The sequence below is a fragment of the Chenopodium album genome, chromosome 2, assembly GCF_948465745.1.
Source record: "Chenopodium album chromosome 2, dcCheAlbu1.1, whole genome shotgun sequence".
In the NCBI taxonomy this organism is placed as follows: Eukaryota; Viridiplantae; Streptophyta; class Magnoliopsida; order Caryophyllales; family Amaranthaceae; genus Chenopodium; species Chenopodium album.
The window spans coordinates 60008771-60026338 of record NC_137835.1 but is presented as its reverse complement, the minus strand read 5'-3'; the positions used below and the strand labels follow the sequence as shown (position 1 = coordinate 60026338).

General features: G+C 34.6%; 1 protein-coding gene across 1 annotated transcript; it reads right to left on the bottom strand.

Annotated features, from left to right (window-relative positions):
• Positions 1-412: 412 nt before the first annotated feature.
• LOC145599112 (cyanidin 3-O-galactoside 2''-O-xylosyltransferase FGGT1-like) lies at positions 413-14781 on the bottom strand. Its single transcript, XM_081655526.1, has 2 exons — positions 13750-14781; positions 413-1096 (listed from the first exon to the last, which is right to left on the bottom strand). The coding sequence occupies exons 1-2, from the start codon at positions 14636-14638 to the stop codon at positions 603-605; spliced, it is 1383 nt and encodes a 460-aa protein (XP_081511652.1). The 5' UTR covers positions 14639-14781; the 3' UTR covers positions 413-602.
• Between the last annotated feature and the right edge of the window lie 2787 nt (positions 14782-17568).

Genomic DNA, 17568 nt, shown 5'->3' with positions numbered 1-17568 from the left:
TTTAGTAAGATAAGATATGATAACATAAGTTGAAATAACCTAAGATAATAGCTAATTGAATTGGTGATATGAACATTATCATATTATAATAGTCGGCCAGCTCTTATCCAAGGCCAGTTCTTCCGGCTCGTTTGCTTTTGCCATGATCCGTCGAATTTGAGAGTATACACTCATACACGTTACGCCATAATATCATCGACCTTAAAACGTTCCTTTATTATGCTAGCTTGAGTAAAACCTGGTGGTGTGCCATGACCACCTTCGAAAATGGTTAGAGTTCGGAATCTACAAATGTCAATCTTAGTAAAAGCCTGGAGATGTTGCTTTGCAACACCATCCTTCGTATTACTTAGTAGCAAAACTCACAAGTCCTAGGAAAGATCTAGAAAGCCTCATTTATTAAGCATATCATCAGCATTTCTCACACATAGGCTTAGTTTGTATTAACGAAAAACATTTTAAGGAAAAATTATTTTTAAGGGAAAATACAGTTGATGTAATATTATTCCTTTTTTGTTTGCTATAACCGAGTTTCTTGAAACAAGTACATGGTAATACGTGGTACATTCTGAAAACAATAGAATATACTACGTATACTAAGTTCATTCAAGCATTTGTTGTAAACTCTGAATGAAGCTACTGATGTAAGAGTCTTCTAAACCATCCTTTAAAATGAACTCTCTCCATTTAGCATGGTTGGTCTTAACTACTGCACCAACTTCACTTCCTTCATCCATCACCATGGATATCGCCTTTTGGACGGCTTCCTTAGTAAAAAAACCATCATCCTCTCTTGGCTCAACCTCGACTCCTATCTTCAACTCTAAACTCATTTGTCTCGCATTTATAAACTGGTCGACAGCTTGAGGCATCAACACTACTTGGCATTGGCTTCCCATGGCTTCGGATAGAGACCCGATCCCACAGTGAGTTATGAAACATCCCACCGAAGGATGCTGCAAGATCAATTGTTGTTGCACCCAACCACCATGTATGATTCCCCTTCCTCTTATTCTGTCCTCGAATCCTATTGGAAAAGCTGATTCTACTGTCTCGGAATCCTTAGGAGGTTTCAAGGCCGCCAGAAATGGCTTGCCTGCAGGACATTGATTTATACCACAATTATATTTCAAGCAGTGAATCTTGTGTGTAGTCACATTGGTTTATAAAAGTAATATTCCTTAGGAGGTTTCAAGGCCGCCAGAAATGGCTTGCCTGCAGGACATTGATTTATACCACAATTATATTTCAAGCAGTGAATCTTGTGTGTAGTCACATTGGTTTATATATATATATATATATATATATATATATATATATATAGGAAGAGTAATCTATATTTATTTGTATGAGTAATAAAGTCATTTACTCATATATGTAACTCCTTTGTTCATGAAAGTAACCTAAATTTATTATAAAAATAAGGTCTTGCTCACTTCAACTTAATTTCAGTTCAGTTCAGTTCAATTCAGCTCCAATAATCAGTTCAGTTCAATTCAGCTCAGCTCCTAATTAATTTCCCTCTCTCATAAAATATTCATTTCAGCTCAGTTCAGTTCAGTTCAGTTTAGCTTCCAATCAGTTCAGTTCAATTCAGTTCAGCTCATTTCAGTAAATGTGAACACGCCCTAATACCAAGCAATAAAAGCAACCCTTATACTTTGTTTGTAACTAATGAAAGAATAACTCCACTTATTTAATAGAGTAACCCTATTTTCTCATTTATGTAATCCACATACGTCAAGATAACCCCATTTGCTCATTAACTTAACCCCCCCCCCCCCCTTTTTTTTTTTAAAAAAAAGATCTCTATTATATACTTAAAATTACATAAATATCCTTATTAAATTATTATTAGATTAGGGCATTTTAGACAATTATTTTATCCAATAACTTATACAGTATTTAAAAAAAAAACACAAGGGGAAAAGAATCAATGACTTTAAATTGTCAACAATCAAAATTTAAAATTTAAAAAAAAAAAATTTATTCAAATGAGGCAAAGCCAAGAAAAACAAGAAAAGCAACAAGAAAGCAAAAAAATACAAACAAGCAAGAAACAAAACAAAAAAACTACGGAGGTACTAGCCGAGGGAAAGCCACTCCCCTAACATCCTCCGCTAAAATATTTCTAAGATGTAAGAGAATAAAATTAAGAATTTTAAAATGCAGTCTTGAGGGACTCCGTGGTTGGCCAACCAATCTGCCACGCGATTTCCTTCACGATAAACATAATTTACTTTGACTTCCCAACTATCAATATTTAGCATCCCCAAGCATCGATTTAACTCATGCACTTTCTCACCATTTGGAGCTTTCCCCTGCCTTAGGATTTGAATGCACGCAAGATTATCTAATTGCACTTATGGCCGCTCAATCTACAGGTTTTTAGCTAGTTCAAGGCCTCATGTTAGATCGTTACACAATGACCAAAATAAGCAGAGAACCTAGAAATGAGATTGCCTTTGTGATCTCTAATGATCCCTCCACCCCTTGCTAGCCCTGGGCACCCTTTAGCAGCGCCATCGTATTTAAGCACATACCATCAGCAACTAGGAGCCTGCCACGAGATATGTTGCTGCTGCTTCACTTGCCTGGAATAAGGAGCATCTTCTTGACTATTTAAGCTGCGAAATACCTTATCTAATCTTATACAAATAAAGGCCCCTATATCAATAGGGATTTCATCTCTTTTGTTTAACACATAACAGTTACTCCACCTCCACACCTAAGCTACCCAACAATTGTGCCAAAGTGTGTAAGCCACCCTTGATCATCCATTTGACCAGAATCTTTTAGATTATGGGAAATCCAATCTTTCAAAGACCCTTGTAAAAAGCCACGAGACAGAGTTCGGGTGAAAACTAAGTGCCAGACTTGCTTAGTTGCAGGGAAATCACGCAAGATGTGGAGAGTGCTCTCCTCCATGTGACCACAAATAAAGCACTGTGGGTCCCCGTTAGTTGCCTTTTGAACCTATTTTGGTTCCCAAGGATCCTGTCATGGCAAGCCAGTCATAGGAACACATGGACACATTACTGAACAAGGGTTTTCCACACAAGATTCCAACATTCTTCATCAAGAACATCCATTTCATGGTGCATGATATAAAGAACAAATTTAATGGTAAATTTTCCCTTTAAATCACCCCTCCAATAAATTAAATCGCCTACATTCGACTCTTCTCTAACCTCATGGTTTTGGATTAGCTTCAATATATCCGAATCTAAAAATGGAGCAAATATATTCCATCTCTACCCATGATCCACTTCCCACATTTCTTTCACAGTTGCCCATGCTAATTCCATGGGGTTAGGAGCATTAGCCAAATCACTTAAAGGCTTGTTAGTAGCCCAAAGATGATCCCCAAAAAGAGTGTGAGCTCCATTGCCAATTGTTGTGCGCATACCCTTAGCTTAACGTTTTTAGTTATGCCGCTCCACGCATTTAACATTCCTTGTTTCGGTTCGAACATATCAACATCACATTAACCCTTGCAATAATTTGCTCTAAGAACACGCGACCAAAAGGAGTTATTAGCTTCGGTTAATTAAAATCCTCCAACCCAACTTAGTAAGAAAAGCTGCATTGGCTTGCCTTGCGGATGTAATTCTCACACCACCTAATTCTTTCTGTTTTTGCAATACTTCCCACGAGAGAAGATGGATTTTCTTTTGATCCTCGCTTCCAACCCAAATAAATCTCTAAGTTTTCTTATCAATATCCTTACATATGGTTCCAGGTTTTTTGGCTAACTGCATAGAATATAAGGACGTAGTAGATAATGTAGATTTATCAAGGGTGATACGACCAGACAAGGATAAATATTTTGACTTCCAACCACTAAGCCATTTGTCAATTTTTTCGCAAAGGTGGCCGTAAATCTCTCTAGTTACTCTACTAGTAATAAGAGTAGGCATCCCTTAGTACAACCCCAAGTAAGTATCCCCAAAGCTGAGCATATTTCCTCCTGGTTAGAGATAGCAAAATTCTTTGAAAATACACTCAAGATTTAGGTAAACTTACCTTTTGACCCAAGGCAGTGCAAAAGCGATTAAGGCATGTACGAATCAAATCAGCTTGATTATTCCTCAAAAAGAACAATGTCATCAGCAACAAAATAAATTTGCCAAAGTAGGACCATCTTGACTTGCTCTAATGGTTTTTGAATGGCCGTGAGAAATAGCCTCTTCAATGATTTAATTAATCGCTCAATGCACATTACAAAGAGGTAGGAGGAGAGAGGATCTCCTTGCTGAATCCTCCTACTCGGTTTGAAACTTTGAGAAGGTTCACCATTCCAAAGAACTCGAAGAGAAGTAGTAGTAATTCAATCCATGATAATATCAATCATAGTGATAGATAAGTTCATTTGCACGAAAGTGTCACGAATAAAAGACCAACAAAGATGATCATAGGCTTTCTTGAAATCAATCTTTATAGCCATGTATCCCTTAGTCCCTAGCTTCCTCTTTATAGCGTGTAAAACCTCTTAAGTAATGACTATGTTGTCATTTATTTGATGGCCCGACACAAAACTTGCTCAAGTATTTAAAAGGAAAATTTGCCCAGAATAATCCGACCTTTGCCTCATCCGCCGAAAATAATCTCACCTTTCGATTACTTTTTAATAATCCAACCTTTATACCTCTTCCGCTTTAAATGGTCCTAACCGGTCACCTAACTTGTTATTACAAGTTACTAAACACATGTTACCCCATGATTGATCAAAAAATAAAAATAAAAAAAAAATAAAAAAAAAAAAATAAAAAAAAAAAAAACTGATTTTTTTTTTAAACCTGAAAACCCAAATTCCGGCAGCCCCACGGTCCCCCTACCCAATACCGGCCACCATATCCCTTCCCCTATCCGATTCCGACCACCCCCTCCCTCTCCCTTCCCATTTTCGGCCGACCTGACTCCATCACCCATGCCGCAAAACCACAAAAAAAGCAGCCCTCATGTTACCGCTTCTCCTTCGCAAACGGCCACCACAAACCCGCAACAACATCACAGACTATCTCCCGGCAGCAAACACCAAATGAACCCACCATCACAATCACTTACCACCTACTACAACTGCACCAACAATCGCCGGCAAACACCATAATTTTGAGCAGCTTCGAACGCCCACAAATTAGCCTAAAATTGCAAACCCATCACAGCTAGTGGCCGTTGGTTTCGGTTGGTCGGCTGGTGGGTTGAGTAGAGGAAGTGGTTTCTGTTGGTGGGCTGGGTGGATAAGGTGGTTTCAGCTGGTGGGCTGGGTAGGGGAGGTGGTTTCGGTGGTGTTGGGTAGGGGAGGTCGTTGGTTTTTTTTTTTTTTTTTTTTTTTTTTTTTTTTTTTTTTTTTTCAATTTTTCAATTTTTTAAATTAATTTTTTTTTTTATTATTATTTTAGACTAATCATGTGGTAACACGTGTGCAAATAATCCCAACTCACAAATGGTAACCTATTTAGCCGGTTTCAAGTCACTTGGGACCATTGAATGTGGAACGGGTATAAAGGTCGGATTATTAAAAAATAATCAAAAGGTGGGATTATTTTTGGTGGATGAGGCAAAGATCAGATTATTCCGGGCAATTTTTCCTATTTAAAATATGAAAAAGCCAAGACTGGTTTGAAGCAATTAATAATCACTTTGGTGACAATTTTATATGCTAAATTGCATAATCCAAATGGCCTAAATTGCAAAGCCAATTCGGGTTGGTCAACCTTGGAAAGAAGAGCAATGAATATTTCATTAAATCTAGGAGGAATGCATTTTCCTTCAAGAATAGGGATGAGAGTATCTACACAGTTTGCTTTACTATATCCCAATTCTTATGAAAAAAGAGAGCTTGAAAATCATCGGGGGGCCAGGAGCTTTTAACGCCACCATCTCCTTTATAATCTCATTAATTTCTATTTTTTGTGTAGGTCAGAGTGAGAAAATTCCAGTCATTGATTTAAAGCTCCGGAAATATGTCTTAAGGGACATAAAAAAAATTGCGGATCACCTGTCTCGACGAATAAGGTTGTGAAATAATTCACAATATGATCTTTAATTTGCATTTGTCTTAAATCCAATTTCCATCCGTGTTTTTTATTGTTAGGATTTTATTCTTCCATCTCCTAACCATCGTGCTATAGTTAAATAAAGTGGTATTTCTATCACCATTTTAAAGCCAATCAATATGAGATTTTTGATACCGTAAGGTCTCCTCCCTTCAAGAATCTCATTAAGTTTTTTTTGAAGCCGTGACTCCAATTAAATCAATCCCCTATCTACCTAGCGCTAGAGATTTTTGAATGGGATGCCACCTATTTTCGCAAGAAGAGTCCTCTTTTGTTTAAAAATAACATTGCTAAATACGAGAGAGCTACTGTAATGGTTTGGTAAGTGCGCATATACGAGAGCTACTAGAATCCCAATTGCTGTGCATGTCTTTGAATTTTTCATGAGACAACCAAGTTGCTTGAAACCTGAATGGACGATGTAAATCTTGTAGAGGAGAAAAACCATTAGGGGATACAAAAATTGGACAATGGTAAGAATGGAATGATGTAAGATGCTTCATAGATGCTCTGTCAAAGCACAAGTCCCAATTTTCATTGCATAAAGCCCTCTTCAATCTACTATTTTGGCAGGTTTAAGGAGTTAACCCTCGTGCCCAATTAAGTATGGGTTGCACTCGAAAAATCCACCGCACCTCAATGAGATCCATATCATCTAATCAAGAATTAAACAAGGTTGATCTTCGAGTAGTCTCTGCACACGGACTGTTTCTTTTGGAAGAAAAGCGGGTGTCATAATAAGCCCTTCCTATAAGCCCTAGTTTATTATAAGTAGGAGCAAAAGTCTTGAGCTCCTCCCATAGTTCTTTTCTTTGTGAAAGGTCAGGGCTTGCATAAACAACAGTATAGTACCAAGAGACAGCCCCGACCCTTTTAATATTCATGGTAATATGTTGCTTATGTTGCATGATCGGATTCACAGTGACTAATTCAGGATTCCAGTACATTAAATCCAAATTCCACCACTAAATCCAATTGTATCAACTCAAGAGCATGACCAAAGTACCCCAAGATCGAGGCGACTTTCCCAGCTTGTGCACCTCCATGTAAATTACATCTAACATTGGTTAATTGTTGTTTTCTCTCTTCTCTTTCAACCTTTTGGTGTTTTATGATTTTCTTTCTCCTCCTTCAACCTTGTGTTATTTTTTTTTTCTCCTCCTTCAACCTTCAATTTTAATGGTGGAAATTACACATTTCACTATATGATGTCGAACAAGGAAAAATTTATGGAGGGAAAAAAGCTTATCTACCCTTTAGGGTTAATCATGCTCGTTATTTTCACGTTGTTATTTGGGTTTTCGTTTCATTCCGACGGCGAAACCCCTGCAAATGGTGGTGCAAAGTCGAATTTAATGGAAGGAGGAAAACTCAGCTAGCCTTTAGGGTTAACCATGCCATTAATTTCTCCTTTTGTTATTAGGGTTTTTGTTTAATTTCCCCAGCGAAACTTGTGGAAATGGAATCGATCAGACTTGAAAGAGAAGGTGAAAGTAGGCAGATATTGGAGTGAGAAGATTAAGGTGGGTGGGAAGAAAAAATGTGGAAATAGATTCGAACGAATTTGAAAGAGAAGGTGAAAGTGGGCAGAGATTGGAGGGAGAAGATTAAGGTGGGTGGGAAGAAAAAATATGAACAAGAGAAATAAGATGAGCATGAAGAAGAAGAAGGTGGGTGGAAGAAGATGATAAATAGTAGCAAATGGATAGTTAGCGGTGTTAGCTTTGAAAGTCTATTCAACTTGTCATAGTGGCCCACAAACAGTAAAAATATATATTTTGTAATAAAAAAAGCACAATTTCAATGCAACTTATTTATGAAAATGACACTTGATACAAATAATTTGTTTATTTAGGTTATAAACTGTGGCTTGCTTATAATCTATAGTATTTTCTTTCAATTTTGACAATCATATCTAAACTATATTGACACTATCAAAATATTTTACATATTTATATACTATAATCGGTAATTATTTTTTCAAAAAATACTAATATATATACGACACTATGTTAGAATAATATATTATCCTTCTTAAAAAAAAAGAATAATATTTTATCCATGATGATTATAATATTATCATTTTTATAATATTATCATGATTAATAACATCATGTAAGTTTCTAACTAAAAATAATGATAGTACAATACAATATCTTAACTAATTAATAAAATAAATTAATTTGTTGGTAATACAGTTTTTCTTCCCTTTTTTTACACGATTTTTCCCTTCTTTATTATACACTAGTTTTGTGCCCCACAATGTCTGGATTTTTGATAAAATTTTAGTATAAACTTCTTGGCTTGAATGCTCATTAATAAGATCATGTAATCAATCTCTTTTGATAATGCATGATATTTAGACATGTGATATCCAATTGCTTATTTATAGAATAGTGTACTCTTTGTAATTTTGTTTGTGAATAGATGTCTATGTTATTATTGACTTGAAACTGCAGTTATTGAACTTATTTTTTTTTTTTTTTTCTGAAATGAAAGTATTTTTACCAAACCAAATTTTTTTTTTTTACTAATTCTCAATTATTTTTTAAACTAAATTAATATATTATAAATGGATCTTATTGTAAAGAACTCTTTGAAAAGGATTTTATGATGGAAATAAAATTGAGTTATCGGATATTTATTAAAAGTTATAATTAATTTTTTATATATGAAATATTAGAAGTAGTATTAATAAAACTCTATACAACATTTTTATCTTAAAATATCTATCCGATAAATTGCTTACTTAACATCATATATGTCAAATAATACCTATTTAATGCCTACGTAGAACGACTGTTGGCGAAAAAATGAAATGACAAGTGTAGCTGTCTCGTGGCTAGACTATGATACCGACTTTATTTATTAGTGATATAAAATAGTAGTATAAATGTGTGAAATAACATGATAAAAGAGCAGTTATTAATATATGAACAAATTTCATATATATTATTAAGTAACTATTAATTTAAAAATAAAATGATTATAATTATAATTATCACATAGTAAAATAAAAAATTAATTAATTTGCATCAAACGCTTTATCACTCTAAAGTAATCCCCGTAGATATCAATACTTATATATATACTAAAGTAATCCCCTTAGATATCTCCTTAGTACACGTGTCATCATCATATAAAAAATTTTCACGCCAAAATATTTTGACATCTTTTTTTTTTTTTTTTCTATAAGTTTGTTACTAAAATCTTATTAATTCTTCCATCTCACATTAATTGTAAATTGTAATGCAGACATTGAGATTAATCTAACGGTATATCACAATTTTTATTGTACTTTTTTTTTATGTTTTTTTTTGTACTTCTAATGATTCGTTTTGTACAGTTTCTAATGAACAAATAGTAGAATATTATTGTAAAACCGTGCATAGCACGGGTTGAACTAGTTTCTTTTTTATTTTTAAAAATAAAGTCTAATACATTACTCGGGTTTTGAACTAGTTTCTTTTTTATTTTTAAAAATAAAGTCTAATACATTACTAAATTACTGTCTTTGGAATTTGTACAAATTAATTTAAACGGGTTTTTCACCATATGCCCCTGATTTTTTTGTTTATTCACCATATACCCCTGAACTTTTGTAAATTCTTAATATACCCCCGAGTTTTTACAAAGATACACCATATACCCTTGATGACTAATGATTTTTAATTTTGTCAATCATTAAAACTAATTATGAACCGCAACCATCCTAAATACATTCCCTTACCTCCGAAACTACCCATATTCCTTTTTCCCACCCCCAAAACCACCCTAAATTTACTGTTCTCATCCTCAAAATCAATCATACAAATATGATTATGGAGATTTAGAGTGGTTTTGGGGTTGGAAAAAGAAGAGGAGTGATTTTGGGGATGAGGGGGAGAGATCAAAGGTGGTTTCGAGGTATAATTAACCAAATTCCACTCATCTTATTTTCATTAGGGGTATATAGTGAATATTTATAATAACTTAAGTATATATGGTGAATTTGAAAAATTTCATGGATATATGGTGAATAAACAAAAAATTTAGGGGTATATGGTGAAAAAACCGTAATTTAAATTGAAGTTATTTTTCTTTTTAAAAATATGTTTCTTTTGACGAGTTAAAATTACGTATAATCGAATTAATATTTTTCATTACCAAAAATATTTTTTTTTCTTTTTTGGAAAAACCATGTGTAGCACAAGATTAAAGTAAATATTTTAATGCTGAACTACCATACTTACATTTTTTTTAGGAAAAATGAAAAAGAAAAATCCAACCTTTGCACTTTTCCTTCTAAAAATCCAACTTCATTTTATTCCTCAAAAATCCAATCTTTATTCCCCACCTTCTCCAACAGATGCATTTGACCTTTAACTTGTTAAGCAGGTTAAAAACTTTTTTTTTTTGTTTTTTTTTTATTTTAATTCTTTCACTCCTCTTTTTCTCTCCTCTCTCCTAAAAACTGAAACAACGGAACAAGAACGCACCTCCGCTGCCACCATCATCTCTGCCACCAGTTACCCCACCCTACCCAAACCCTTCTCCCACTCCTACCTATGCCCGAAACCACAAGCCCATACTCGATTAAACTTGCGTTTTGCTCTGATTTTGGGGCTGCAATGGTTGATTGAATGGGAGTTGTTGGGTGCGGCAATAATGGTTGTGGAGGTTGCCTTTGGGTTGGTAAATTGTTGCGTGAGGTTGGGGCTTGTTGAGGTTCGAATGGTGGTAACGCTTGGTGGACTTCGACTGCAGTGGTGGAAATGATTCGGCAGCAGCCGAATTGGTGGTCGGTTTGGGATAGGTGGCTGTAGTTTGGGGTAGTAGTTTGGTGGTCGATTGTTGGCTAATATTGGGATGAAATTGGTGGTTAGCTGCTGCAATTGCGCCAATTATGGTTGTTGTTGGCGAGTTGATGTTGTCGGTGAAGGTAAATTGGTGGGCTGAAGTGTGTGGTTGTGTAGTTGTGTTGTTGGTGTCGCGTGGTGGCGAGGTGATTGGTTGGAATGGTGCAGCGTGAGGTTGGAGTTGGAGGGTGCGTGGTGCGGTTGTGATTGTGGTGACTGTCGCGGGGCTGCTGAAACGGAGAGTGTAGGGGCAGCTAGCCGGCGGGAGGAGTGGTGTGGGTTTTCCGGTGGTGAGGAGAATGGGTTGCTGGGTTCGGTGGCTGGTGGCTGGTGGGCGGTGGGGATGGGGTGGTCAGGGAAGGAGGGTGGAGATAGGTTTCTGAATTTTTTTTGTTTTTTTTTCTAGTTTTTTCTTTTAATTATTTTTGTTTTTTAATAATTAAAAAAACAATTTGACCTATTAATAACTGACACGTGGCATATAACTTATAAAAACCGATCATCAGCAGGTAATGGATCTTTTGGAGAAGGTGCAGCATAAAGGTTTGAGTTTTGAGATATAAAACGAAGGTTAGATTTTTAGGAGGAAAAAGTGCAAAGGTTGGATTTTTCTTTTCCATTTTTTCCTTTTTTTTTTCATACTAAAGTCAATTAATTTACCTAAACAACTTCTTAGTCAAAGGTTAAAAACACGAAAGGAGAACATGATTTAGAACTAAAATGAAGTGACTAAAATGTTCTAACAATATCAGAGAGCCCAAAGACCCGCAAAGAGTAATCAAATTAAAATGATGAGTTCACATAATATGTGTTTTATTTTTTATACTCCCTGCGTTTCTATACGATAGTCTCATATGGAATCAATCACATAAAATAAGAAAAGAAGAATATTCAGAATCTAACATTAAAGTATAAAAACAGTTCATAATTAGTTTGCCTTATTTAAATTTTTTGAACCTTTTTTTTTTTTTGAAAAGCATCAACCAATATTGCATAATTCAAGGGAGGAATTTCCGTACTTAGAGATATGTCATCAATCAGCAATTAATTAATTTAACCAATCAGAATTTAATATGTATAAAAATAGGAAATAAAAAAAAAAAGTTGAAAATGAAATATATTCAATATGGGTAGATTTTTTTGAAACGCCTAAAATAACACTCCCTCCATTTTTAAATACTTGCACCACTTTCCTTTTCTGGGCGTTTTAAATACTTACTCCATTTCCTTATTTGGAAATCTTTTACAATATTTAATTAATTTCTCTCACACAGTGGACCCAACAATAATAATTCCATATTCTTCACCCTTCAATCTCTCAACTACTTTTGATTTTTTACAATTTTTTATTCTTTCACCAACTCCCCTACCAACCTATTTTATTACTTTCTCCAATTTCTCCTAAAACTCTCCACACGGAGAAATGGAGCAAGTATTTAAAAACGGAGGGAATATATGAGACTAAGGGCTTGTTCACATTTACTAAATTGAGCTGAATTGAACTAAACTAATTGGAGCTGTAACTGATCTGAACTAAATAGAGTTGAAATGAATATTTTATGAGAGAAGGAAATTAAGAGTTGAACTAAAGTGAACTAAAATGATTGGAGTTGAACTGAACTGAAATTAAGTTGAAGTGAACAGACCCTAACATTATGAAATGGAGGGAGTATTATTTGATTAAATACCAATCCGATTAATGAATAAGAGTATGTTCTCTTCAGCTTATTTTCAGTTCAGTTTAGTTTAGCTCCAATAACTTCAGTTCAATTCTTATTTTCCTTCTCTTATAAAATGTTCAATTTATTTCATTTCAGTTCAGTTTAGTTCAATTTAATTTAATTAAGCTCCAATAAATTCAATTCACTTAAGTTCAGCTCACTTCACTAAATTAGGAAAGGCCCTAAGTTCATCTATGTGATACCCTTCTCAAATCTCAAGTCAATAAGCTACTAAGATTAAAAAAGGAATATAAAACTGTAAACCGCGTTTTAAATCTAAGGGCCTGTTCTCATTGACTGAACTGAACTGAACTGAACTGAACTGAGTTGAACTGAACTGAACTGAACTGAACTGAAATGAATATTTTATAGGAGAAGGAAATTAGGAGCTGAACTGAACTGAACTGAATTAAGCTGAGCTGAAATGAATTTCAACGTAAGAGAACAGGCCCTAAGACACCTTCCTGGAACCCCATTATCCCATTTATTAATAAATCAATAACATCAAAAAATTATTTCACCATATCAATTCCAAATGGAATATTCCTCTCTATCTCTATGACAGATTCACAGTCTTTATCTCTTTGGTCACGCTAGCATATTACGAAGTGTTTTTAATTTCGTGGTTTTTCGGTCGACATGATAATTTAATTTGGTGGTCCTTTAAAAGTGCTATTATCAAGTATCAACTTTTTTTTTTCGTCGACCTTCTTACTTTGGAATTTGGATGCGTCAACAATCAACTAATTAGCAACCAATCAACTAATATATTCCTAATTATTCATTCTAGATGGAATTAATGTTCAAAGTTCATCTATTTTGGCGGTAATATGAAAAAAAAAAAAAAAAAAAAAAAAACATATTTAAAAGTGAGATTTTGCTAAATTTGTATGAACTTTTAATCTTAAAATATCAATTTTACATTTTACTCCGTATTATATTCTCATTAGTTATTGATTCACCCTTCCACAAACATATTAATCGTCAAACATGTGAATTTAAAGGAGGCCGAAGTACCTCTCAATATGACAAGCAAACAAACAATCACAATGCAAGATACACATTCCCACTAGAATTTAACACTGACAACATTGTATTATAGATAAAAATAGATAAGTAAACGCAACGCACCTGTCAGCTCTAGGCCAAGAAGAAGCTCTTGAAATTGGTGTAGATCCAGAGCACATTCGCTCCCGAGTGCACAATATATAACACTAGCAGCACCAAATCCCTTTAGCCAATCGTTGAAACGCTCCTCGAGTTTCGACGACGGGGGTTTGGGCACCACAGGCCCTGCTAGAAGCACACGCTTACCTAGAATCTTCTCAACAAACTCACAGTAAAACTCTTCCATCTCCTTACATGTCTTAGCTCCAATAGCATCACATTCTCGAAAAGATATGCCGAATTGTTCACCTAGTGTTAGACCTTTTAGTCCGAATTTCTTTAACCCTACACCCGCCATAATCTTGGATTCATGTGCTCGCATCCGAAAGATTTCGGTTGGAAGTTCCGGTAGTGTTTCTGCTTTATCGGCGGCCTCTTTCGTGGAAAAATGCTTGTTGATGAAGGTGACAAAGCCAGCGTATCTTGCTATATATCCAGTGATGTAGTGCACTGTTTTGAACCCATGTTTTCTGCCTAGTTCAGGCATCCAATAAGCGAAGTCATAAAAAACAAAGTCGGGTTTGAGTTGGGCTAGATGGGATTCAATAGTATCACGAGTCATGTCCATGGCAGTCATGATAAGGGGCGCAGCTGAGGGCGCATCGTTGGTTGTCTCGGCCCCAGGAGGAAGGCCATCGACGGGTGGAACATCGATCGGTATTAAAGTTAAGTGGTCTGGGTAGTGGTTTTGAGAAGTTAATTTGGATTGTGTTTTAGTTGGAAGGTAATAGGAGACTTTGTGACCCCTTTCAGCTAACTTGTTAGCTAATCGGAGAAACGAAGTAAGGTGGCCTAGAGCAAACCATGGATAAAAAGCTATGTTCAAAGCAACGGAGTCACTAATGTTAGCCATTTCTCACTAAACAAAAAACTATTACAGCACTAATTCCCTAATGCAATATGTTAGGCTCTATATTTGATTTTGGGAGTAATATTTGACTTTGCTTCCTTGGAATTGCGAGGGAAATTGTCGAGCTCACCGCCTCACTCATTGGCCACGTGTCCATAATTTTGTTTTTTTATTTTTTGCTGCTGCCCACGTTAATTGAATGAGGCCATGTTAGTCCAAATAAAATACTGATTAATCTTTGTTGCAGAGATTTAACAAATTAACAAAGTTACGTTAGCTTGGAAGACACGTTCAAGGCACAATTCCCGTTTGTTTTTTTTGATGCAAACAATTCCAGTTTGTGCTGCTAAAGAATAAATTTATTCTTTAGAGTCTCATTAGTCCCATAGTTTCTATATGCATTTTTTTTTCATATAGAAGGACATAAATGGAAAAGCACTGAGGCTTGACATTTAAAATGGTATTTTTAATGGTTAAAGTGGTACCTTTTTTTTTTTTTTTTTTTTTTTTTTTTTTACAGGAAAGTGGTACTTTTTTTTTGCACTATTATATATGTATATTGTACCATTATGTCTTAGTAGTACTATCGCATTTCACAGTTGTAGACACTCATTTGTGTCTCTCCAAAATCAAACCCAGTGATGAGTACCTTTCACGTCGAATCATAATCGAATGAGGTGAAAGTGTGGAAAGTCTAGTGTTGCGGATAGTTTTAATTTATTTTCTCTTATCTCTGTTTTTGAAAACTTATTTTAAGAAAACAGTCAATCCAGTTTGGTTGGTCCATGATATGGGTCCAATAGTAGTGTAGTTGGATAAGGCTTGACAAGAGCTTTTCAACGATATATTATAAGCCCAATTCCGATGAATATTGAGGAAGTTATGGCCAATTTACTAAACTGGGCCCGGTTTGAGCCTTATATGCGGCCCAATGATCTACGAGAGTGCCTAATATGATTTATCATTCCTAATGCAATTAGGAATGGTTTTAGTCTTCTAGATTCTTCTAGAAGGTTCTTTTCATTCCTAATTCAATTAGCATTGATAAATTGACTTTTGTTGACTTTTCAGAGTTTTAATTAAAATCAAAGAGCATTTTTGAGGAAAATATACGATTTTATCCTCCTGTACGGAAAAATTTATCTAATTTGAGAAAGCGCGTCAAAAACAGTGTTGGCGCCAAACGCCAGGCATTGGCGCCTGGCGCCAATAGCCTAATGTTGGCGCCAATCTCGTTTTGCGTGCGCCAGACTCTGTTTTGTTAATTTTATCTTTTTGGCTGATTTTCTCTATAAATAACGTATTAAAAACTCCGTTTTCATTCACCAATTCTCATCAACATTCATCTATATTCACCTACAATGAGTTTTCAATTCTCTCTCATTCTCTTTAATCATTCACCATCTCTCTCTCTTTTTCAAAACTAGCTTTCTCAAATACAAAATTCCGCATTCATTAGATCTAGAAACACCTAGCCATATTCGAAGTTGCCTTCGCCCTAGACGTGAAAGGTTTAATTTATGAGGGTTTGGTCCCAAATCTCTCTTTCAATTATTTAATTTAATTGTTTTATTATTTTCCTTGAAGTTACTAACGTGTGTATTTTGTTATTAGAAAGAAGTACGAAGCATCAAAGTTAGTGCTTTAATGGTTTTAATTGATAATATGATGTAGAAATCATGTTTAAATTGTTATTATGATATTCCTAGTATCATGTTTAGGAAAAAGGTTATAATGTCAAATATGCTTATTATGATTCCTGCAATGCTTCCTATGTTCTTCCTAATATTTATGATTGTTAGTATCATGTTAGGGTTAAAGATATGATTTTTAATGCTTAGTGACATGCTAGGGTTTGTTATTAATCTTGTTAGTATCATGTCTAGGATCTTGCTATTTTTATTATGCTTTAACATGATTTATGATTATTTTTATAATTGTTTTGATTATGATTATAATTTTTTTTATTACTATTATTATTATTATTATTATTATGATTAATATGATTGTTATTATGATGATTATTGTTTTGATGATTATAATCATATTTATGATTATTTATTATGTTGCTTGATACATTATTTATATTTATTGCTTGGTCATGCCTTTTATGCATGTTTAAAGGGAATTGGTATTTGTAATCACGCTTAATAAGATATTTAATAATCTTGTTTAGGGTTAATTTTGATTATAATTCAAGTGATCGCCAATAATAGTTTATTTGTGCATTAAATTCAACCAACATAGATTAACAGGTTTAGGGTTAATCCTATTGATTGCATGTCAATCAAAAAGCGCACATGAATACGATCAGAATAAAGTAGAGGCCTATTATTAGGGCAGGTTCAATCTCTTTTAGGTTGGATTTGTACCTTCATCCCCGAACCCTTATTTGGTTCTAGACTTTATGGAGTTGACGATCTCTTGGATCGTTAAGGGGTGTAACCTTCACCTCGTGAACGGTTTACAAGTTCCTAAAACTTGTTGGCGACTCTTTTGCTCTATCTTCTTTCCCTTTGGACGCCACCGTACTTTAGTGTATGATCACAGTGGGGTTCAAGCTAGGGGTTTAACGCTTGAAATATTCCCTACAACAGTAATATAATATTTTGATATACCATTTATGTACTTATTTATACTATTAGCATAATACTATCTCCGGTACTCATTATATGCAACTTTTGCCAAAAATAGAAATTTAACATTAGATGCAACTTTCCTATTCTTTCCTTTTTTAGTAAATTTTTTAAATGAAATTCCTCAAAGACCCTTACTCAAAGTATCATAAACACAATTAAACAACTAATTCAAAATTCATTAAATATTAATTTAACTTAATTAAAGATAATTCTTCTCATCAAATTCAATTCACCCCAAGTAAAATCCATTCAACTTCCATCCATTCATCTTTCACAACTCCTCCGACCACCACC

Coding starts and splice junctions, on each gene's coding strand:
- LOC145599112 (XM_081655526.1), bottom strand. CDS start 14,638: ATGGCTAACATTAGTGACTCCGTTGCTTTGAACATAGCTTTTTATCCA. Junction 1,097..13,749: donor TCTTGGCCTAGAGCTGACAG/GTGCGTTGCGTT, acceptor AATGTCCTGCAG/GCAAGCCATTTCTGGCGGCC.